The 22,779-nt window shown below is 38.1% G+C and overlaps 2 protein-coding genes across 3 annotated transcripts; one reads left to right on the top strand and one right to left on the bottom strand.

Annotated features, from left to right (window-relative positions):
• Positions 1 to 203: 203 nt before the first annotated feature.
• On the top strand, positions 204 to 3,965 carry ankdd1b (ankyrin repeat and death domain containing 1B). 2 transcript variants are annotated; one of them, XM_052555494.1, is made up of 8 exons: positions 204 to 325; positions 436 to 534; positions 1,633 to 1,731; positions 1,821 to 1,919; positions 2,030 to 2,137; positions 2,498 to 2,699; positions 3,481 to 3,612; positions 3,819 to 3,965. In XM_052555494.1, the coding sequence occupies exons 2-8, from the start codon at positions 517 to 519 to the stop codon at positions 3,872 to 3,874; spliced, it is 714 nt and encodes a 237-aa protein (XP_052411454.1). In that variant the 5' UTR covers positions 204 to 325; positions 436 to 516; the 3' UTR covers positions 3,875 to 3,965. The 2 variants fall into 2 exon arrangements, with proteins under 2 accessions (XP_052411454.1, XP_052411455.1); XM_052555495.1 differs by having other exon boundaries at positions 292 to 313.
• Positions 3,901 to 11,713, bottom strand: poc5 (POC5 centriolar protein homolog (Chlamydomonas)). Its single transcript, XM_052555489.1, has 13 exons — positions 11,588 to 11,713; positions 10,935 to 11,018; positions 10,670 to 10,814; positions 10,078 to 10,158; positions 9,811 to 9,980; positions 9,408 to 9,584; positions 9,107 to 9,211; positions 6,466 to 6,645; positions 6,193 to 6,358; positions 5,310 to 5,458; positions 4,896 to 5,009; positions 4,551 to 4,727; positions 3,901 to 4,451 (listed from the first exon to the last, which is right to left on the bottom strand). Exons 2-13 carry the CDS (start codon positions 11,016 to 11,018, stop codon positions 4,308 to 4,310), a joined length of 1,692 nt encoding a protein of 563 aa, XP_052411449.1. The 5' UTR covers positions 11,588 to 11,713; the 3' UTR covers positions 3,901 to 4,307.
• Between the last annotated feature and the right edge of the window lie 11,066 nt (positions 11,714 to 22,779).

Raw genomic sequence — 22,779 nt, 5'->3', positions numbered from 1 at the left:
CTGGTTTGATTGACAGGTTGGGGACACACCTCTGCATCTGGCAGCCAAAAATGGTCAATGTGAAGCACTGCAGTTACTTCTAGACAACTTTAACGTTCGTAATGAGGTCAACCAGGTAAAAATCGGTCCTATTTAATGTAACAGATCCTTATCAACACAGAAAATGCACACACACACTGATGTGATGTATTTGCGGTGTGTAGGCAGGGCAGACCGCTCTGTATCTGGCTGCAGATGGAGCTCATGAGGACTGTGTACAAACCCTGCTGGAGGCACAGTGTGACCCAAACATCTACACCTTAGTATGTACTGAGTATGTACAGAGGTGATGATTTTAAACATCTCTTTTGAGGGCAACATATTTTACCATTATTGACGATGATTTAACCATTCAGCACTGATTCTTAGAGAATGCTTGCGTGTGATGCCTTTCAGAGCAGAAGCAGTCCTCTGCATCCAGTCTGTGAGAGGGGCCACTTTCCTATTGTCAAACTCCTCATCAATAGTGGAGCCCAAATGAACGCTCAGAACCAGGTAAGATATTTTCACCAATTTTTTTTTCTTTTTTCTTTCTGCTGCCTGAAGTTTAAATGCTACTGAATTCACACTGATGTCAATTTTAAGTTAAACTTAAACATTTAGAGTAACATTACATAAGAATGGCATTTTAAACATTTTCATTGAAGTAACTAGTTAAAAGATTTTTTTTTTTTTTAGCTGGCGTAATAAAAATCAATTAAGTTACATTATAGATAACTAATGAACACTATACTGTTCAAAAGTTTGGGGCCAGTGCGTTATTTGTATTTTTTGGTTATTTATTTATTTATATTAGCACTGTCAAACAATTAATCGTGATTAATCGCAATCCAAAACAAAAGTTTTTGTTTACATAATATATGTATGCAGTGTATATTTATTATTTACATATAAATACACATACATGCATGTACGTCAGACAAATATGTTATGTTTATATAATAAATATATTTATATATAATATAAATTATATGAATATAAAGATATACATGTAAATATACACATAATATACTGTATGTATGTGCATTGATATAAATAAATATACACAGTACACACACACATATTATATAAACAAACTTTTATTTTGGATGCGATTAATCACTATTAATCATTTGACTCATTTATTTGTTTATCAAAGATTAACACTAGTATTTATTCATGCGCAGATGCATTCAATTATTCATGACAATAAAGACATTTATGATGTTATGAAAGATTAGTATTTAAAATAAATCCAGTTCTTTTTAACTTTTTTATAAAATAATCTTGGAAAACAATTATCAAATCTTACCTTCCCTGAACAGTTATATGTCCAATTCAAGCTTTAGCTTTAATCAAAGATACATTATTCCTCAAAGCTAAAATAAATTACTAATTAATTAGTACCAAAAGTGAAAATTGACAATGTATAAAATACTGGATTGACATTTTCAAACACTGCAATTTTATTTTATTTTAGGTCTCCAGTACTTAGCATTTTAACAACATCTTATTTCTTCACTTCAACACTAGTATAATAAAAGCTAAGCGTAAATACCCTAATGCTAGATTAAACCATCAAGATTTATTGACTGATTGATTGTTTCATTTCAGCATTTGCACACTCCATTTCATCTGGCGGTGAAGAACTGTCATATTCCAGTAATCCACACCTTACTTGAGGCTGGCTGTGATCCAAACATAAAGGATCAAGTGCGTTATCTCTTTTCATACATCATCTGTGAAATGATATTTATCACTGCATGCACGTGCTTCAGTTATTATTTATTCACCACACTCAGATGGGGCAGACTGCACTCCATATCGCGGCTGAGATGGGAAAGGTGGATGTGGTGGAGATGATTCTGAAAGCTGGGGTGGATCTGGAGATTCAGGACAGGGTGACAGACCGTGTCTGACATTTACACTGCCTGATAACACTTTCAAAAGACCGCTGAGAAATAGGCAATTTGAGAGAAGTTATTTTGGTACTTTTTATTTTCTTTCACAGCAAAAGAAAACGGCTCTTGGAGTGGCGGCGAGGGGAAATATTGTGATTATTGTGGACATGATCATCAAAGCTGAGAGATATTTCAGATGGAAGCATGATTTCCAAATGGTAGGTATTCAGATTTCCAATGTGGGTCGAAGCAGACCGTGAAATAAACGCTATTGTGTTTTGAAAGGAGTGGGAAGCACATTTTCCTCCCACCAAACGTCACGGACTGCTATAACCTCTGTCATTTTCTATTAAACTCTGTGCAGGAGGTGTAATGCAGTATTAAAACGTGTATAATTCAATTCAGAAAGGTCACCACAGCACATTTATTTGCACAAGGGTTGCATATGTCAAAAATGATCATTCTGAATAACGGCGAACATTATATTCACTGTAAATAAACCTGTGCTAATTTCAGCACCTGGCTTCTGGCAAATCTGGCCTTTCTCAGAGATGGATGTTATTTGATTACCCTTTCAGACTAATACAGATGCTATTGAGAGCCTTCACAACGAATCACCACTGACGTTTAAATTAGATCACACTCCTGACACGAAGCCGGTGCGCGATGTAATATGGGACCTCGCATACAAACACCTCAAGCGCAATGACTGGAAGAAGTTGGCAGAGTTCTGGGAGTTCACAGTTGATCAGGTGGCTGCCATCGAGGAGCAGTGGACAGGTCAGACAAGATGCTTTAGGATCAGATCGTTATATTAAGAGACTTTTAAAACCATTTAAAAAAAAATACCAACCCCAAACAGGCCCGATGTATTTATTAAAATGTTATTCTTAATAAAACTAAAATCTGTTTGACTATCATGCATATATTTATTTCTTAACTAATAATTATGGTCAGATTATTATTTTAAAATTCCACCGAAAGAAAGTTATATAAAAAAAAAAAAGTCTATAAAAAAAAGCTATAGATAAATCTGAATTAGTGACACTGACTATAGTGCCCTTAAAGGGATAGTTCACCCATTAATTACTCACCCCTGTAAGACATTCGTTCATCTTCGGAACACAATTAATTTATATTTATATATATATATGTGTGTGTGTGCGTGTGTGTGTTTTAATTACAAATTAATTTTAAATGCATGTGGCATGGTACTCTCGATAATGTCATAGGATGGTGACGTGTAAAAGAATAATTGTTGAATAAAGTTATTATTTCGGTTTTCTTTGCGCACAAAAAAAAATATTCTCATAGCTTCGGTTTAATCACTGATGTCACATGGACTATATTAACGTTAAATGTCCTTACTGCATTTCTGGGTCTTGGAACATTTCAGTTACATTGCTCTCTATGGACAGTCAGAGAGCTCTAGGATTTCATCAAAAATATCTTAATTTTTGTTCCGAAGGTCTTACAGGTTTGGAACATGACAGTACATAATTTATGACAGGATTTTTGGGTAAACTATCCCTTTAAAACCTTGAGTATTTTGATGTTCTAGGTCCCAACAGTTTCCAGGAGCATGGGAACAGGATGCTTCTGATCTGGCTTCATGGAATCATGACAGAAGGGAGCAGCCCAGCCAAAGGCCTGTATGAGGCACTGCTTTCTGTTGGGATTACAAAGATTGCTGGTAAGATATGTCCACAATTTTATTGTCTATAATCTTTTTTTATAGAAGTTCTGAGGGATGCGTCGCTAATACAAAAAAGCAATATGACTTTGCGACTTATAAACTATACACTGATGCTTTCAGTCTTTTATGATGTCCCTTACAGTAAAATTAGCAAGGAACCAAATGGTGAAATCTCATTCTATACATTTTTTTCTCATTCCCAGATAAAATAAGAATGGAAGGAACAAACACTGATGCACGGAAATGCACAGTTTCCTGAATTCAAGATGCTTACAAAGACTGCTATGAACTAAAAACAGCACTTTAATTTTTAATTGATCCAACAATTTAGTACTGCCTGTGGATTAAGGTTCAGTACAAACTGATACAGTAGCCGACTGCTCTGAAACAACGAATCAGAAAAGTGTCGCAGATTTTGATTATGACTTTGTAAAACATTATAAAGTAATTGGTGACAAACAACTTGAATAAATTAAAGAAACCATGTCATGTAATAAATAATGATTCTTCAATTAAAATCTTGGCATTTTCAGTATAAAACAACTTACCTTCATTCCATGTTATGAAAATAAAAATTACATTTAGGACTAATGATGTATTAAATCTAATTCAAAGCCTCTTAACAAATCAAATACTACTGAGTTACAATATCCAGACTCAAGACCTGAGAGATAAATGAACGTGTGTGTGTGTTAGTCCACAACTTTGATGGAGTGGATGTGAAAGGTGGAGGAGGGGCCTCTGGGTTGGCTGGAGGAGCTCTTGCTACTGGAGACAGTCTGACTCTGAAGAGCAGAGCGAGGGAATTTAGCTGCTGTTGCCTGGCCGACAGTGAGCTGGAAATGGTGAAAAAAAAATTGAATGAACATTATGTGTGTTTGATGTTTTGATATCATCACAAGTACTTCGACATCTGTAGGGATGTTTCTTGATACCTGAGTGACAGGGTGATGTCTTTCTATAACAACTGAACTCATGGGAGGAGCCACACCCATGAGATGCAGAGCTGCAGGGGGGCGTACCGTCCGGTTATGCTCTGGCCGTCCCGTTAAACGAGCGGTCACTGTCTTGGTGGCTTTTTGCTTGCCAGCTGTTACTATCCGTGTGCTCGCCTAAAGAAGAGAATAGTATAGTGCCATTAAAAGCGAGCAGTTTTCAGAACATTCGACACAAAAAATAAATCGTTGTAATCCCAAACATTTTCAAAGACGGCTTAAAAACAGGTTGAGAGGGTTGATATAAAATATATTTCTAAATACACTTGCAGTGAAATGTGGTACCTGTCTGAAAGAGCTTGTACTGCCCCCTGGTGGTCCGGAAGAATTCACCGTGGTTGAGAAAATAGTTTCTGCTCTTGGGCCTGTGCTTGAGCCAGACTGAGAGACAAAATGTTCCTGCAGAGACAAATACACTTATGAATTTTAAAACATTTTTCTGACTGATTAGACTGTCATGAGAAATTTTCTTGGAAATATAACACAAAAATACAAAAACAAGCATTTGGTCCTAATGAAGTAATTGCGCTTAACTTGACAACTTAAAGGCATCTGTGAAAACACTACAATCTCGTAATGATGTTCCATCAAGCTTGATATTGAAATGGAAAGCATTACATACACAATGTTTATCAATATGAAAACAATAGTGCTAAATATGACAGCTGGTTTCAAAGCATTGTTTCTTGAACATCTTACCGCCTCTACATCCTCTGTGATGCTGTGGGAGGGGCCCAAATGTACTGGACTCTCCATGACAACTGGACTGAGCCGTGATGACGAGACCGTCCGTGGAGGGTGATTGGCCATTGAGCTGGTGCTTGGCTCCTCCCCTGCAGGTGGAATATCTACAAAAAAAAGAAACTAATAAGTGAAGTCTAGAGTCACTGGACTGCATAAGGTTTGATCTTTGGAAATTATTATTTCGCAAACTAAAAAAAGAATATAGTACCATGTACATGAAGATATTAACAACCCTGATTCCATTTGCATTATTGTTTCGGATCCAATTCCATTCTTTTATTATCAAATTCTGTCTCACACTCTCTCTCTCTCTCTCTGATGCTCATTGTCTCAATAAATTAAAGGAATAGTCAATTAAATTTGGCAAAATTTCACAAGCAAAAAAAATTCCATTATCAGATTTTAACAGTGCAGTAATGTAAAAGGCACAGCTCACTTAAAAGTCACTTTCAAACCAAGCAGCATTTAGGTGAATTAGTACTGCATTTTATTATTACTTTTCTTTAAGTTTCCTAAACTCTGTCCTTCTGCTGTTTGTTTAGCCAAAAACCTATGAATGGCTGGCTTTTAGTTGTCTGCACACCCTGGAATAAGTAAACACAGAAAAATATCTATCGACACACTTCAACATTTAACATTTGTCAAGTGACAAATGATAAATGACATGTATTCAGCGATTTATAAATGACCTTTTGTCAAATCCTCAGTTTTTAACAGTAACATGAAGAGGGTTCATGACATTCAACATTTTTTTTTTTTACATATCAAGGGAAATATCAGAGTATCTGTCAATCTGCACTTCAAGAATGTAACAATTGGTTACCATCTATCCTCTTACCACGGTCCAGTCTACCCGCTTCTCCAGTGTTGAACATGCTAAGGGCCTCGATGTTGAGAGCACAGACCCCACGCATGAAAGCTTTCTTCATAGAGTCCTCATAGCGCTCTCGCTCGGTGTGCAGCCTGTTGATTTCAGCTTGAGCTTTCTGGAGCTCCTCTACATACTGACAAACACAATCACCAAACTGTCATGTAATGTCCAAACCCAGTAACTTTTTAAACATGGAATCATTCCCACTTCCAGTAAAATTGTGGTATGGGCTCCAATCACCTGTGCCATCTTGGCCTCGTAGTCTGTAGAGAGCTGCATGCAGACGTCCTCTGCTCTGGCACAACATGCTCTCTCCACACGCTCCCGCCACCCGTTCTGGATGAGCGAGTGCCAGCCTGCCCACACCTTCCTCTTCAGCTGCAAACGATAGTGCTGCTCCGCCAGTCTGCCCCCCTGTGCCTGAAGCACACACAAATACAAAAATTAATTAATTAAATGTTTAATTAAGATCGCTTATTATTTGATAAAAGTAAAACCGTAATTTTTTGAAATATTTGTACAATTTTAAACAGCCATATCCAGTTTTCAGTAACAACAAGATCCTTCAGAAATCATTATAATATGCTGATTTGCTGCTCAAGAAAAAGTTCTGATTGTTGAAAACTGACTGAAGAATTTGAATGAAGGTAGTGTGTGTGCGGTGTCTTGTGTATAAACTTTCAGCTTCTTTGTTGAAGTGTTACCAAAACACAAACAGGCTTTTGAAATATATTGATTAATCCCAATCAGTGTTGGCAGTAACTAGTTACAGTAATAATATTACTTTGTGCAGCAACTAGTAGTGTAACTAATTACTAATATGATTTCAGTAATAATATTTGCTTACACTTTACGTATTTTAAGGTGTCCTTATAGTGTGATTATACATTTAAGTAGTAAGCAATATTAATTAACTACATGTACTTACTATATGATGAGGGTTCGGATTAGGGAATACTTTAGGGTTACTTGCATGTTATTATGCATAATTTGTTGTTATTATAATAGTAAGTACATGTAATGTGTTACAAGGAAACCTTAAAATAAAGTATTACTTAATATTTCAGATATAATCCATAATATAGCTAGTTACCTACTTTTGATTACATAACCCCTACTGATTTGAAGTCCAACAATCCAATAATTCCTAGATCTATTTCAATACTTTTCACGACTCATGAATACATGAAGACACCAGGGGTCTCATTTATAAAACTCTCCGTATATTTCATCCCAAAAATTTTACGTAGGCACAAAAGTTAGATTTTTCATATGCCCAAAAGCTTTCAGATTTATAAAACCATGCGCACGCCAGAACCTGTGCAAAAATCTCTTTATAAATCCAAGTCAGGGGAAGATTGTGCATATGTGCATTTCCACCTCATCTCCTCCCCGAAATGACCATATATGGAGCTTACAACGCCTTGTTTTACTATGTATAACCTTATCTGCATATCATTTACACGCGAATTCCCATGCACATGACACAATGTTTAACACAGAGACCGTAGGGAAATAGTATCCCTGCTCTCTTTTAGAATAAATACATGAGAATATCAATAAAAACAAAATGGTTTCAAATAGTTCTCAGATATTTTAGATGATCTCATTCTTTTACAGTGGCCAAATAGAATTTCGATTATTTCGAATTAAATGTATGCAGTTTTGCTGATAAGATGGAAACAGATAAACGCATATTTATTGCAGTGTATTGTCTGATTCGGTGCGTCACTGACAAAGTATTGTAAAACGGAAACATGCAAATCTTACCGTTTTCTCCTAGTTATGTCCTTCAAATATAGTGGAATTTTTCCTAATGTTGTAGAGATGAATTTACATGACATTAACACCTCCGTGCAGCTGTGGTTGTACAGTAATCCAGCAGTGTCCGCCATAATATCACAGTAAGTACGCTTCATCGATCATTGTTCTTCTCACTAAAATATTTCTCATAACATGTGGTCTGTAGTTTAGTTTAAAGATTATTTATTGTGCACCTATAGCACTCCTCGCTTTAATAAAAATAACATTTCACAGGAAAATTGTTTATTGTTAAATTATGCAAATTATGTTGTTTGTAAAATAATGTAATTTCAGTGTTAATCCCTTTTAATGCGAGTGGAATATTTAATGTAAATGTGTATTTCGACATGAAAAATTCATTCATTTTCTCACTCCATGAAAAAAAGTTTGTACACATGGTTTATAATGTCCGTACAGATTTACACCAAGTTAATTTTTTATAAATACCGATATGTGCGTAAAAAATGGCGTACGCAATTTCTATGCCTATTTTGTGAGTACGCAACATTTATAAATGAGACCCCAGAGCTTGGAATATGGAAAAACATACATTTAACAAATGGAAATAATTGTCATTACATTGATTTTGTGAGAAACACTAATGTGTGGCATTGTGGCAGCATGGAAGTTGTGGCATTACTCTACTCTGACATTACATGGCTTACTCACCCACATCCCTCTGATCCTGTCCTGAAACTTAAGCTATTTCTTTTGATAAAATACATCAGGAAATATAATTGTATATGGGTAACAGAAAAATTATAGCTTTACTTAGCTTCAAGCTACACATGACAATTAATTAACACAACACTTAAAAGTCACCACTGAGTGTTTGTAATATCTTCAGACTGCGAACCAATGTGGAATTTGGTCAAATGATAAGGCAGAATTATATTGTTTACATTTCAGAACTATCCTTTTAAATGCAGAAGGGCCGTGAAACTGCAATTTCTTCAAGGAAAGATCATGAATACAAAACACATGCCTGTCTGAAGTATCAATCTGATGCGAGTAAACAACACTGTCTGAAAAACATCTGCCCTGTGTGTGTGTGTCAGTCTGAGCTGCCCCGTCTCACCTCCTCTCTGGCAGCACACTGCTGTAGTCTCCACTGGGAGAAACTCCTCATCAGCTCCAGCTTCTCCCTCTGTCTGTCAAGCGCCCTGCTCAGATTCACGATCACCTGCAGATGGCAAAGGCCAAGCAGGAGATGACAGACCAGAAAACAAAGACTTACAGCCTGTGAAAAACTGACACGGCAGCATTTTTCACCTCTTTCAAAGCTTTATATTCAATACCAATATCTCTGTTACTTTAGCAAATGTTTATTAACTTCATATTACAGGACCAGCCTATTAATTATCAATATCTGTATGCACCTCATCTTTTCTCTGGTTGGAGATCTTGTAGGTGTTGAGCAGGTCTTTCAGACCATCCATCTCGGCATTTACAGCAGCCATATGGGCTGCATGTTTCTCCCGCTCCTTCTTAAGCTCCAGTCTGTGCTGCTCCACAAAGGCCAGTTTCCATTTCCTCAGCTCCATCATCACATTACTCTGTAAACACACCAACAAACAGTTCCTAATGCATTATAGTGTGAAGAAAAACACTACTTACCATTGTTATTTTACTATCACTAAAATACTATTATAGTTTGATATTTGATGTTTTTTTTATTAAACTTAAAAAAAAAATCCTTTATTTCTGTATTTTTCTTCTTTTTTTATATGGTTTTAGTTTACAATAACTTTACTACTTGCAATACATAAATGCAAAGCAAACCTTAAGGTTTGTGCTCCAGGTGTCCAAAATGTTCTCCATCTTGTTCAGGTTCTCCTCTGAGATGAACATCTCGTTCATGACGGTGGTCAGAGCATCAGGGCTGTTTTGTCCTGATCTGTCTGATCCAGTCAGCGACCTCGCTGACCTTTCCTCAGATGACAAGCTATTAGCTGAAGTAGAAGCAATATCATAAAACACATAGTTCGAAATTCTGATTGAATGACAAACATCTGAAAGCAAGAGGGCTGAGAGATTCTAAGAAGTTACCCTCGGATGCTCGACTTTGTGGTCTGGATTCTTCCAATGATGGAGTTGGCGTAGCCCCGTTGTCTGAGTGCCCTTCATTATCTGAAATTAAACAAAGAGTGGTTCTCAGTCTTTTTGACTTCAAGGCCCTACTACAAAATATTTCTGATACTTCTGCCTTTATGAAAAAAAGCTTTTACAGAAACCAGGTTTGGCAACATAGTAAAATAATTCAGAAACATTATAATAAACAAATCAAAATAATTAAATTCCAATAACAGAATATTCTACATGGTTGAAACTTTTTATTACCAGTAAATTTACACGACTCATTTACCTTTTATTTATTTTTTAGTCGCAAATATCAATTTCTACCTGAAAACATCTTAGAGCTTTATAAAATAGATTAAATTACTAAAGATTTTATACATTTTCACAACTTTTCTGTTCTTGTGGTCCCTTTGGATGTGTGCTGTGATCCCCACAGTCAAGAATCACTGCTTTAAATCTACATACCTCTCAACCAAATAATTACGTGCAACATTGGGCTCCGGAATTTGGAATTATCTGACATTATTATCTCCTAAATATGCATTATATGTTAAGGGTCTACCTGCAGTGTGTTGAGCAGGCGTCCCTCTTTTAGTCGTTTGCTGTAAACTCTTGGAGAGTTGATTTGTGCTCAATGTCTGTGATGGGATACTTGGGTCATACTTCGGAGTCACAACAGCATATCGAAGAAGTTCTTCATACTCATCCTAAAATAAAATTTAAAAGAGAAGGAACTATATCAAAGCGTCCTTTAAACGGTCAAAACTGACAGAAAATCAGAGTCATAAACCTTAGTGACTTTTGTGATGGTGGATATGATAACTCACCTGAAGCACAGAGGAAACAGAGCTGCCTCTGTCTGAATCTCTTGGTAAAACTGGACTATTTTGCTCCCCTTCATCTGATGACATCTGAAATACAGAATGAATCGGGATGTGTTACACATAACAATGTTTAAATGACTCATTTAAGTTCAAATAGACCGAAAGAACCAACTCTTCTTTAATGCAAGAACTGTATTCCAGTCCAGTCTACTTCAGATCTATTTAATCTTAAATAACGTTACTGATTAAGACAACTCGATCTATCAGCTAAACGTCTTACATACAAAATACTACTAAAAAACTGACAATCGTGTATTTATAGAAGTAACGTTAGTTAAAAAGCTAACGAAGATTGCAGGGATTTTGTTTATTTGAGCAGAAGTAGAAGCAGTGATTTCTCGACAGAGGTTTTCTCGAAGTAAGGAAACTTAGCAGTTTTTGTTTGCCAATGTTCATATAAAAAAAGTCAAATATTGACGCAGTTTGCACGCAGGTCACGTTAGACATAAAAAGCCAGTCCCAGAACCGAAGCGAAAGTGCAAACTGAGTTCCTGTTGTAGCTTCACCGCGCTGTTAGCCTCTTACTGAGTTCCTAAGCTAAATCTGCTAAGCGTCGTGTGTGGTGCGGCAGAGAAATAAAACAGTACAATCGTTACCTTCTCAGTGAGTGTTTTAAAGGTATTTGTTCCTCTACCAAATTAATCGTTCAATCTGCAAGACTGCAAGTACCCACTCTACTGTTAAAAAGCACCGTTTCAAACTGCTAGACGCTGCAGTAAAAGCAGTTTTGATTGGTTGAAAATTTGGCACGTCTCTCTTTGCTTTTGTGATTGGTTAGGATGTTTCCGTAGTAACAGGGACGCGGTTGTATTGTTCTTTTCTCAAAAGTATATAATATATATTCTGCTTTATTCCTTATTTTAATTTCCTTTATTTTTTTATTTTTACTTTTTGGGCTGTGGATTTCTTAGCATTTAGTAGACGTTTTGTAGCTACAAAAGAGTTCACATTATCACTGTTATAACAACTCACTTGATTAGCGACCTAGGAATATACAAACTGGCAATACACATAAAAGTATGGATTAAAAGACGTAAAGTTGCAATAAAATAAAATGCAACTTCGTAAATATTTCTTAAATATTTCTTATTATATTCGTTAATATTTCTTTACGTAAATATTAAATTCATGCGCTTCAGTTATCTTTTTTATTCTTAATGCATTAATGATGGCTCAGAATGATTTCCAATATTAAGACGAAAATATTTACGAATATTTAAGAAATATTCGTAGGCTAAATATTTTTTCTTCGTTTATTTATTTAAACTTTACTTCCCCATTTTTTAACCCATAATTTTATGTGTACTGCCAGTTTGAATGACAGTTCAATCTCATAATAAATAGGCTAAAGAAAAACTAAAACACAAAGAAAGGAAATTTAGAGAAGAAAATCAATCTGAGCCGTGATTAACGCATTAAGAATCAAAAAGATAACTGAAGCGCATGAATTGAATGAATGAATCAGGCCTCATAATACAATGACCCACACACAGACCTTCATGAATAAAAGCACTGCTCTGTTTCATGCTATATAAACCCTGCAGGTATTTTGTGCTAGAGTGCTTTTTAATTCGGTCATCAGGACTCTTAAGTACAATAACTTCAAGGTTATTTTGATATCAGGAGGTAGGCTACATAGGACTACATTACACAGTAACACAGTATGGGCCTACATCTTTTCCATTTAAAACAATAATAAAATTCTCAAATCTTACATCTGCATCAGGAATTAAAAGCAACTGGAGTATAATTCACAGGATGGGCTCTTTTGCTGTTATTGTTAATGTTGTGGACATTTCAGCAAACTGTTTTGTAGACTGCATCGAATTAGTTCGTTGTGTAGCCTATTTGTGTTAAATGAAATATATTCTTCATTGCTTGTTAATCATAGCACATGTTCTTAGTAAATGATTCCACTTTATCTGTCACTCTTTTTGTGCTCTGCCATTTGAAGTATCTTTACCCCAATAATTTGCCTCCTGCCTCAGCCCCCAAGCTCAAATGTCAAGCTACGCTTATGATTATAGAAACCTTAATAAAATGTCCAGCTCAGCATGAATTCAAATACGGCTTCTGAATCTCAGCCTGAAAAACACAAATGTGTTTGAATTTGCCCTCACTTGGAAGTCAACCCACATTCTTTACTCACAACCTGGTTCAATTTGTTCCAGGACAATAGTCTCAAGCCATTAAATGAACTTTCTCCCCTGTGGTGTTTCTGAAGAGGTATGTGGGATTCAGAATGCAGAAACTGTAGACAGAGGACAGCAATAATAAAAGGAGTTGAGTTAGGAGGTCAATCAAATAAAAAAAAAGAAAGAAGAAGAAGAAGAAGCAGTTAGCAGTTTCAGAGACACTTAATGGTTCTTAAGATAATGTAATTGTGTTGTCTAAGGAAACTGATTATTATTCTGCAAAGTGTGCTACAGAGTGTGCTGTTAGATGGACACATTGTCTGCCCTGCATGACTGAGCATGAAATGAATATACTTTGGTGAAATTACTATGAAATTTCATAAGTTCGATTTCCCTTTATTTGCAATACATTTGATTCTCTGTATGACTGATGTAATATTAATATACCAACTGAAGAACTAAAATCTATACTTTTTTAGTCATGATGAATGAAAGATCTTCACAAGGAGCATTTTTAATACTAATGTAAAGAACATGCATAAAAAATTATTCAGGATAACATAAATTATACAAAGATAATGCAGTAAACCTATATTATACACAGGTTATACGTGAATTACAGTCTTTTGTAATGATTTTTTACATGATAATTTATTTCAGTGAATCGTTCAGTTTGGACATTAGTATTATACAAACGTGCTTATGTGATCACGTTATTCATGTTTTAGCTGCTTTGCACTTGGAAAAGTTAGCAAATTTTAAATCTGTGATCAGATATTCGGAGCATATGCAGAACTCTCCCATTATTATTCAGGGAATCCTTCATAGGCAACAACAGCTGTCATAAAGCCTTTCTACTTTGAAGCACTGCAGCAACCAAAAATGTAAAACACCTTTGAGGTATTTATCATTGCTCACAACTAAGACAGGCAGGTTGTGAATTATTGTTGTAGCATTTATGTCAAAGTTCTTCTTTTTTGTGCTAAGAAAGCATGAAGCACATTTTGTGAGCAAAGTGGATTCTTCACCACTGCGTGTTCTCATTTGTATTCATTAGCCAATAGAGGAGGCTCTGGTGTATGATGTATCATTGCAAGCTGATCTATTTTAAGTATTAGCTAAGATGGTTATATGTCAGTCTGTAAGATGGAAAGGCCAAGTCTAATGACTGCTGTTATGACTGCTGAACTGATCGCTCAGTTTTTATTATTGTCAGTCTCTTAGTAGAAATGTTTCAAACCTTTTTTTTTTTCAGAAAAGAAATTGTATGAGAAAAATATGATATAATGTCAACACTGACATAATGTTACACGTTACAATGTTTTCGAGATCATCTAGCTGTGGTACATGCTGACTCACATCAAAACTAGAAAACCAGTCAGTATCTGGTGTGACCACCATTTGCCTCACGCAGTGCAACACATCTCATTCAGAGTTGAACAGGTTGTTGATTGTGACCTCTTGAATGTTGGTCCACTCTTCTTCAGTGGCCATGCAAATTTGCTGGATATTGGCAGGAACTGGAACACGCTGTCGTATACACCGATCCAGAGCGTCCCAAACATGTTCAATGGGTGACATGTCCAGTGAGTATGCTGGACATGCAAGAACTGGGATTTTTTTCAGCTTCCAGGAATTGTGTACTGATCCTTGCAACATGGGGCCTTGCATTATCATGCTGCAACATGAGGTGATGGATGTGGATGAATGGCACAACAATGGGCCTCAGGATCTCGTCACGGTATCTGTGCATTCAAAATGGCATCAATAAAATGCACCTGTGTTCGTTGTTCATAACATACGCCTGCCCATACCATAACCCCACCGCCACCATGGCCCTTAGATGGCACTGCATCACATACAGGAATGCTACTGTAATGGAAATCACAACATGGGCATTTTCCAACATGACAATGCCAGACCACATATTGCATCAATTACAACATCATGACTGCATAGAAGAAGGATCCGGGTACTGAAATGGCCAGCCTACAGTCCAGATCATTCACCCATAGAAAACATTTGGCGCATCATAAAGAGGAAGATGCGACAAAGAAGACCTAAGACAGTTGAGCAACTAGAAGTCTGTATTAGACAAGAGTGGGACAATATTCCTATTCCTAAACTTGAGCAACTTGTCTCCTCAGTCCCCAGACGTTTGCAGACTGTTATAAAAAGAAGAGGGGATGCCACACAGTGGTGAACATGGCCTTGTCCCAACTTTTTTTAGATGTGTTGATGCCATGAAATTTAAAATCAACTTATTTTCCCCTTAAAATTATACATTTTCTCAGTTTAAACATTTAATATGTCATCTATGTTGTATTCTAAATAAAATATTGAAATTTGAAACTTCCACATCATTGCATTCTGTTTTTATTCACAATTTTTACATTGTCTCAACTTTTTTGGAATTGGGTTTGTACATATCATGGGTAAACTGGGTTTTACTGTGTTAATAGGTTAATAAATCAAGATTATTGGTCTTGTTTATTGCTTTTTGCTTTAATATCCCATCTAAAACATAACTTAACCCTTTAACTGATATATTATACCTTAATTTGATAGGGAATATATCTGTCAAAAGGAGATGAGAAAGCAATATTTCCACAGCTCTACTGTCCCACTTCTGTGTCTGCTTTTGCCATGGGGGGTGGGAATTTCCAGTTTTCAAGTGACAGCAGCATTTTACAAACTTTCATCAGTCACACGAAATGAAGAATGTAAAGATAAAAAGCTAACGCATTGGGATTAATCACTGTAGATTTACTTTTTCTCCCTTTTATGACATTATTTCTTGTTATGGGCAAAATATTGAGCCCCCAGTTTGGATGCGTTTCTTGGCCAATAACCTTAATTCTACCAGAAAGACTCGGAGAAGATATTGTAACAAATCATCCATTTATTAATGACCCAGCAAGCTATATATATATGGTAGTATTGGCCCCATCCGTAAATAGCAGTCCGAGGGTATGGATTCAGTGTTTCCTGCCTGAAGATGAAGGCAGAGGCGCAGCCGACCCCTGTGAGGTTTTAAGAGGGACCATCCTGGTGGTGGTGGGGTGGTTGGAGAGAAAGAACATCCTGCGGTGGTAAGGAAGATGGAGAGAAGAAGCTTTGTTTTTGGTGAGGGAGGAAACCATCTTGGTGGTGGAGGGGAGAGTGGTGGTGAGTGAAGCGTTCAGCATCTGCAAACTCAGACAAGTGTAAGCACAGGTTCTTTATACTTCTATTATTAGAATGTGATTGGACAATTGATAAGGTAATAGGTGACACTAACAATTGAGTCTACCTGGCAGAACTTATGCTAAAGCTTTCATGTCTTTTTATGACTAGTATATTATGATTCCATTGTAATGCTGAAAATCAGACAAGTAATGAGTTTACATGTACATTATTATATGAAATCACCTACTACAGTCAGCCATTGAATACTCTGGGCCTAAAAAATGCGTAATTTTCTTTCAGTTATACCTTTTATTAATATATATATATGGAGAGATGTAATATCTTCTTCATTCTATTTATTTTTATTTATTTTCATTTAAATAACACACCTCTGAGAATGAGAACACCTGCATGTTCAACAATAAATAAATAAATAAATAAACAAACAATAATGGGTGTAGCCTAAAAGATAATTATTTTAAAAAGCATATATTTTAAAAGAATATAATTAATTTCATGAATATCAAGGACTTTCTCAGGGTTAATCCATTTGATCTAATCAGTATGTGCCTATTTATAAAATATGTGAAAGTTCACCCAAAAATGGAAATTGTGTCATCATTGTGTCATCTTCAAGTTGCAAACCTATTATTTTCTCTCTTCTGGTGAGTAAAATTATTATATTTCGCTGAATGTTGGTAACCAAACAGTTAAATGCATACTTTTCTTTAAGAAATAAATTTTTATTATACAGATGTTATATTCATTCTATTTATTTTTATCCATTTATTTTCATTTAACTTTTTGATACACAATACCCTGTTGGGGCAACTTAATTGCTTCACTTTATTCTGCTCTGTGTTCCACTATTTAAAGACAAATGGATTTGTTGTGTTTTCATAGTTAAGAGATTATAAGCTAAATGCAGCCTTTTTTGGGGGTCTGCATTGAATGTTCTTAGACTTTTATGCATGATAAATTTGTTAGAATAAAGATTGATCTGTTGAAAGCAGTTATTTTGAGTTAGATGCCAAATGCCTTCCTCCTATATTTGACATTGAAGGGGTGCAAACAATATATTTAACCACTGGTGACTATTTGCCACACGTTCAAATACTATTTTCAACAACAAAAAAAAAAACAAACAAAAAAAAAAAACCCAGGGAAGATAAATGCAGAACATGTTCACATAGACCACTATTGACATGACCATATGCATGAAACCATTCAGAAACAAGTGAGCACAAATGGGTTAAATCAAACTGTTTGTTTTTTCTTAGATTTTTGGCTCAAAAATTATATAGGATGAAATTCCAATGATAGTCACAACTGAGGACACAGTAATGCTCCATATTGCAGAGTATAGCTCATTAAGTTAAGTGCTTCTTGGCTTTTAATCATAGATGAGTGTATCCTCCTCTGTGGCTCAGTCATAAATAAGGAATAGAAGCATAAGATCACACAACAGACGAAATTAGAGGTCACTGATTCATACATACTGACTTGCACAAGCTATTGCTATAGTATCCAGAATCTTGTCAAACATTGCATGTCTTTTGAACGAATCGTCGTCCCTTTGAAAAGCATATTTGAGTTTCAATGAAACACAACTATGTATTTATGTATGTATATTAGCTTAATGTGGCCAGATTCCAGAGTCCATGCAGAGTCTGTGTTCGCTGAGGGCTCATGCTCTTCCTGCAAGAGCATGAGTCTCTCTCGTCTATGCTCACAGGTCGCCTTGTTTCATCAAGGTGATCCCCCCACCAGGCCCTCCTCTCTTTCTCCTCACCAAGAGGAAAAAACAGCAGGTCAGTGGATCTTATCCAGCGGGCAGTGTCACATCGGCTCAGTGCCTGCGTGCCCCTCCCTCCCCACTTCTTCTCACGAATTGCTTCACAAATGAGGACCAGCATACCTATTCAGCTGCGAGTGGACTGGTCTCATTCGGCGCGCTCCAAGAGGACATTATCATTGATGATATCACCACCGCCAAATCTGTGTCCTTGGCGGTGTCAGAAATGGAGGAATGGAGTGATTCGAGCGAGGAGCCAGAAACAGCCCCTCCCCTCAGGTGCAGAGAATGAAGCCAGACGCCGGGCTTATCCGCGTCATTGCAAAGGCTGTGGAGGATCTGGGCCTTGAGTGATCCACTCTGGACGAGGCCGTCCATGGCTTACTGGAGGAACAGATCCTGCCAGAGACCCGCCAGCAATCCTCTCACCAACAGCAACAGACCATGGCCAGCCTGGTGGTGGTGGAGTGAAACCTATGGATAACGCTGACAGAAATCAGGGTTGCCGAGAAAATGGCCTCACGTCCTGCAGGTGCAGTGCATACCAGAATATTTTACTGCTGTGATAGTGGAGACACATACTGTAAAGAGCAAAATTCCTCATCCTCTCTCAATCACAAACACTTATGCGAATGCAGACTCCCCGCTTTTGACGTGACATACAGCCAAGTATGGTGACCCATACTCAGAATTTGTGCTCTGCATTTAATCCATCCAAAGTGCACACACACAGAGCAGTGAACACATACACACACACACACTGTGAACACACACCTGGAGCAGTGGGCAGCCATTTATGCTGCAGCGCCCGGGGAGCAGTTCGGGGTTCGGTGCCTTGCTCAAGGGCACCTAAGTCGTGGTATTGAAGGTGGTGGTATTCAAGGCGAGCTGTTGTTCGAGAAAATAAAACCTCTCGCCTCCCTTTACATGGTCTGGGCAGCCATTCCAGGAATCTTGAGATGAGTTTTGGAAACAATTCGACGAGGCTACTCCCTACAGTATGCTCACAGACCTTGTTCAAACCTCTGTCCCAGACAATGAAGCTATTGTTCTTTTGCAGGAGGTGCAAGCACTGCTCGCAAAAGGCACTGTGTAAATAGTGCCCCCAACAAACAGCGAGTCAGGCATTTTCAGCCACTATTTCCTCATCCCGAAGAGATATGGCGGGCTCAGACCCATTCTAGATCTCAGACATCTGAAAAACTTGCTTATGCGCCGGTCATTCAAGATGATGATGAATATTCTCACGCATATTTACCCCAAGGATTTGAAAGATGCTTAATTTCGAATCCACATAGCCTCCCGTCACAGACCGTTCATGAGATTTGAGTTCGAGGGAGTGGCCTTTCAGTATGTAGGCCTTCCGTTTGGACTGTTCCTGGACCCACACACTTTTACGAAGTGTATAGACGCGGCTCTGTCCCTGCTCAGGCAGATGGGAATCCACGTATAGAACTACCTAGATGATTGGCTTGTTATAGCCAGATCAGAACGGAAAGTGAACGCTCACAGTAGCTCAGTCACTTAGAGCACCTCTGGTTCGTCATCAATTCACACAAGAGCCTGTTATTGCCCAGAAGACGAACTGTCTTTCTGGGAATGGTTGTAGACTCTGCCCTAATGCAGGCAAAGATCTGGCCAGATTGATCCCTGATAATTCAGTGATTGATGGCTTCCTTCAAGGGTATTTTAGAGGCTGCTTAGCCTGCCCAGCCTCTGTAACTCTGCTGGGCCTGCTCCACATGCGCCCCCTCCAGTTTTGGATTCCCTTCCAACACTTGGTGGTTAAATCAATCTCCGGTCAGGGTGGACCACCGCTGTATCGAAGCTGTGGCCCCCTGAAGAACCACTCACCTGTTTCAGAGAAGAGTGGGGATGGGTGTGGCCTCAAGAGGGAAGGTGATCACAAACAGATGCGTCCAATTCCAGGTGGGGAATGCTATTGCAGGGCAATCCGGCATTTGGCTCCTGGACAGCTCAGCAGCAATGCCTACATATCAACTGCCTGGAAATGTTGGCAGTCTCCTTAGTCCTGAATTCCTTCCTTATGGCCATCAAGGGCCACCACGTCCTGGTCCATGCGGACAGCATGACAGTGGTGTCTTATATCAATCACCAAGGCACCCTCAGGTCTCTTCACAGTGAGAGTAAGCAAAACCATTCTTGAGTCAAGGGCGTCTTCTATGAGACTGCTCTGAGACTGCTCTGTGGCAAGAAATGATCAGTATTCCTCAACTGGTTCTCTGCACGGAAAATAGACCCGTTTTCATGTGTCGTGTCCTGCATGCTGATTTTTCTGCAAGAGCTGCTGGATAAGGGGTGTGCCCCATCCACACTCCAAATATATATGGTGGTCATCATGGCGAATCATTCTCTTGAGGCAGAATCGACTTGGTTGTTAAATTTCTGAAGGGCGTGAGCAGACAGAATTCTCCTTGCCCTCAGACTGTGCCATGTTGTTTCTTATCCATGGTCCTTTGGGCCCTAAAAAGGCCCCCATTTGAGATGCTCAGTTCAGCTGACTTCTGGCCCTTATTGCTTAAAACGTCCCTTCTTCTTGCTTTGGTGTCAGTTAAGCATGTGGGTGACTTACAAGTATTGTCAGTCATTGCCATGTGTCTTGTGTTTGGGCTTAATGACTGCAAGGTCATTTTGAAACCGAGACACAGCTATGCTCCTAAAGTGCTTTCTACTCACTTTAGAGTGCAAGTAATATCCCTATTGGTGCTCCCCACTGCAGACGGCGAGCAGGGACTGAGCACTCTCTGCCCTGTTAGGGCTCTGTGAGTCTATGTGGAATTTTCTAAACTGTTCAGGCAGCCTGAACAACTGTTTGTTTGCTTTGGAGGCTGCCAGAAGGGTCTGCCGGTTACCGAGCAGAACTGTTTCACTGGATTGTTGATGCAATAGCTCTGCCTTACACATCGGAAGGACTAGAATGCCCTATTGGTGTGAAAGCCCACTCCACAAGGGGAATGGCCTCAACATGGGCGTGGTCCAGCGGCATATCTATCAGTGAGATCTGTGCGGCCGTCGGGTGGTTGTCGCCGTCTACTTTTGCTAGATTCTATAACTTAGACATCCCCGTCCTGCAGGCGCAAATTCTATATGTCTAACCTCCCATCTAGGTAGTGGTTTCTCATGCCCTCAGCTAAGTTTGGGGCGAGTTAATGCCTAAGTCCCTTAGGGCCCTTATTAGTGCTCTAACACTGGGCTCGCAGATCAGCATGTGATTGTTGCTTGTAGTGTGGCGTGATTGGATTTGTTCCCATACATAACGAGACTGAACATTTGAAAGGGAACACTTTCGTTTACTTAACGTAACCTCGGATCCCTGAGATAAAGGAACAAGTGTCATTTCACTTTCCACACTACAAGCTGCACGAATCGATGATCGTCGCTTCATTCGAACGATATGATGAATAGAGCTGAAGATCGTTCGGGCTTAATTTCTATCATCTTATGCGTGCTCGGGCCGGGCTCGGGCTTGCGCTCCGGTTTGCGAGGTAAACGAGCGGTCATGTGATGTGTTTCGATTAGCGTGAGAAAGATGCGAAAATGAATGCTGAGCAGGTGTGACAGAGGCTTGCCTCTGGTGATTACGTTTTGGTTGCACCAGCAACTAAAGCAAACTCTGAGGTGTGGAAAAGTTTTGACCATGCTTATAATGAGAATAATGAGTGAATAATGACGCACCATCAGTGAGCGCAGGAGCGCGCTGAAGACATTTACAGTGGATTCAATCATTTTCCTCCACATGTAGACCTAGCCTAATCTCTGTGAGTAAAGCTTTTTCAAATGATAACTAAATATTCATTGAGTCTTAAATGAAGAATGTTGACAGAGTGTTTACGCTAATGTTGGCATTATTCTTTTATTAAATAAAGCAAATCCGGCGGAGCCTTTATCTTAATTTCGTTATTGCCAAATATCCATCTTAATTTAAAATTTATCTTAATTTTTTTTTTTTTTTAAATAACTCGTTTTTATTGGTGCGTTGATCTATTTATAGGTTAAATGAGCCTATGTCTAGAATGCTGAGATGTTACGATGTGACACAAGACTTATTTTATTTCTTTATTCCAACTTCCAAGTGGTCTAGTCTACGTTAGTTATGAGTAAATTATGTTAAAACATGAATAAATTGCTCATTGTTGGCAAAGGGCAAAAGAGCTGTGTGCGTGCGCACATTTGAATAATGTCGGGCTGTAAACGGGTTCGGGCTTTAAAAAAGCTGTCAATCAAAATGTACTTGTCGGGCTCGGGCCGAAACCTGTCGGGCTCGGGTCCTGTCGGGCCTAACTTTTAAGGCCCGATTACAGCTCTAATGATGAATGCCGTTACTGGCTGAGTTATATAGCATTCGGCCCCGCCCCTTCTGAAGCACCATTGGTTTGTGCAACTTCACAAACATGAATATCAGAATGTAAAAAATTTGTTTTCCCACACATAACGCTCAGTCCCTTATCTCAGGGAACACGTTAAGCAACCTAAAGCGTTTTTTCATTTCATGCAGCCAGATTGATTAAAGTTGTCAATCAAATCTACATGAAACTCAATTTCGAATTAGTTTTTGTTTTTCTAAATAAAAAGGGTGGATTATGAAAAGGCCTGAATATTTAGGTGTTTGTCACAACAGAAATATCCAGTTTATTCCAAGCATTTTCGACCACGTGAAATCTTGAGGTTG

Source organism: Carassius gibelio, chromosome B5 (assembly GCF_023724105.1).
Source record: "Carassius gibelio isolate Cgi1373 ecotype wild population from Czech Republic chromosome B5, carGib1.2-hapl.c, whole genome shotgun sequence".
In the NCBI taxonomy this organism is placed as follows: domain Eukaryota; kingdom Metazoa; phylum Chordata; class Actinopteri; order Cypriniformes; family Cyprinidae; genus Carassius; species Carassius gibelio.
This window is presented reverse-complemented; position numbering and strand designations above follow the sequence as displayed.

What these genes read in the sequence shown, in the direction of transcription:
- ankdd1b (XM_052555494.1), top strand. An exon ending in ATCCAAACATAAAGGATCAA is followed by an intron (nt 1,732 to 1,820) that starts GTGCGTTATCTC and finishes CACCACACTCAG; the next exon opens with ATGGGGCAGACTGCACTCCA. An exon ending in CATCGAGGAGCAGTGGACAG is followed by an intron (nt 2,700 to 3,480) that starts GTCAGACAAGAT and finishes TTGATGTTCTAG; the next exon opens with GTCCCAACAGTTTCCAGGAG.
- poc5 (XM_052555489.1), bottom strand. Translation starts at nt 11,018, where the DNA reads ATGTCATCAGATGAAGGGGAGCAAAATAGTCCAGTTTTACCAAGAGAT. An exon ending in CCTGGAGCACAAACCTTAAG is followed by an intron (nt 9,585 to 9,810) that starts GTTTGCTTTGCA and finishes GTGTGTTTACAG; the next exon opens with AGTAATGTGATGATGGAGCT. An exon ending in GACATCACCCTGTCACTCAG is followed by an intron (nt 4,452 to 4,550) that starts GTATCAAGAAAC and finishes CACCATTTCCAG; the next exon opens with CTCACTGTCGGCCAGGCAAC.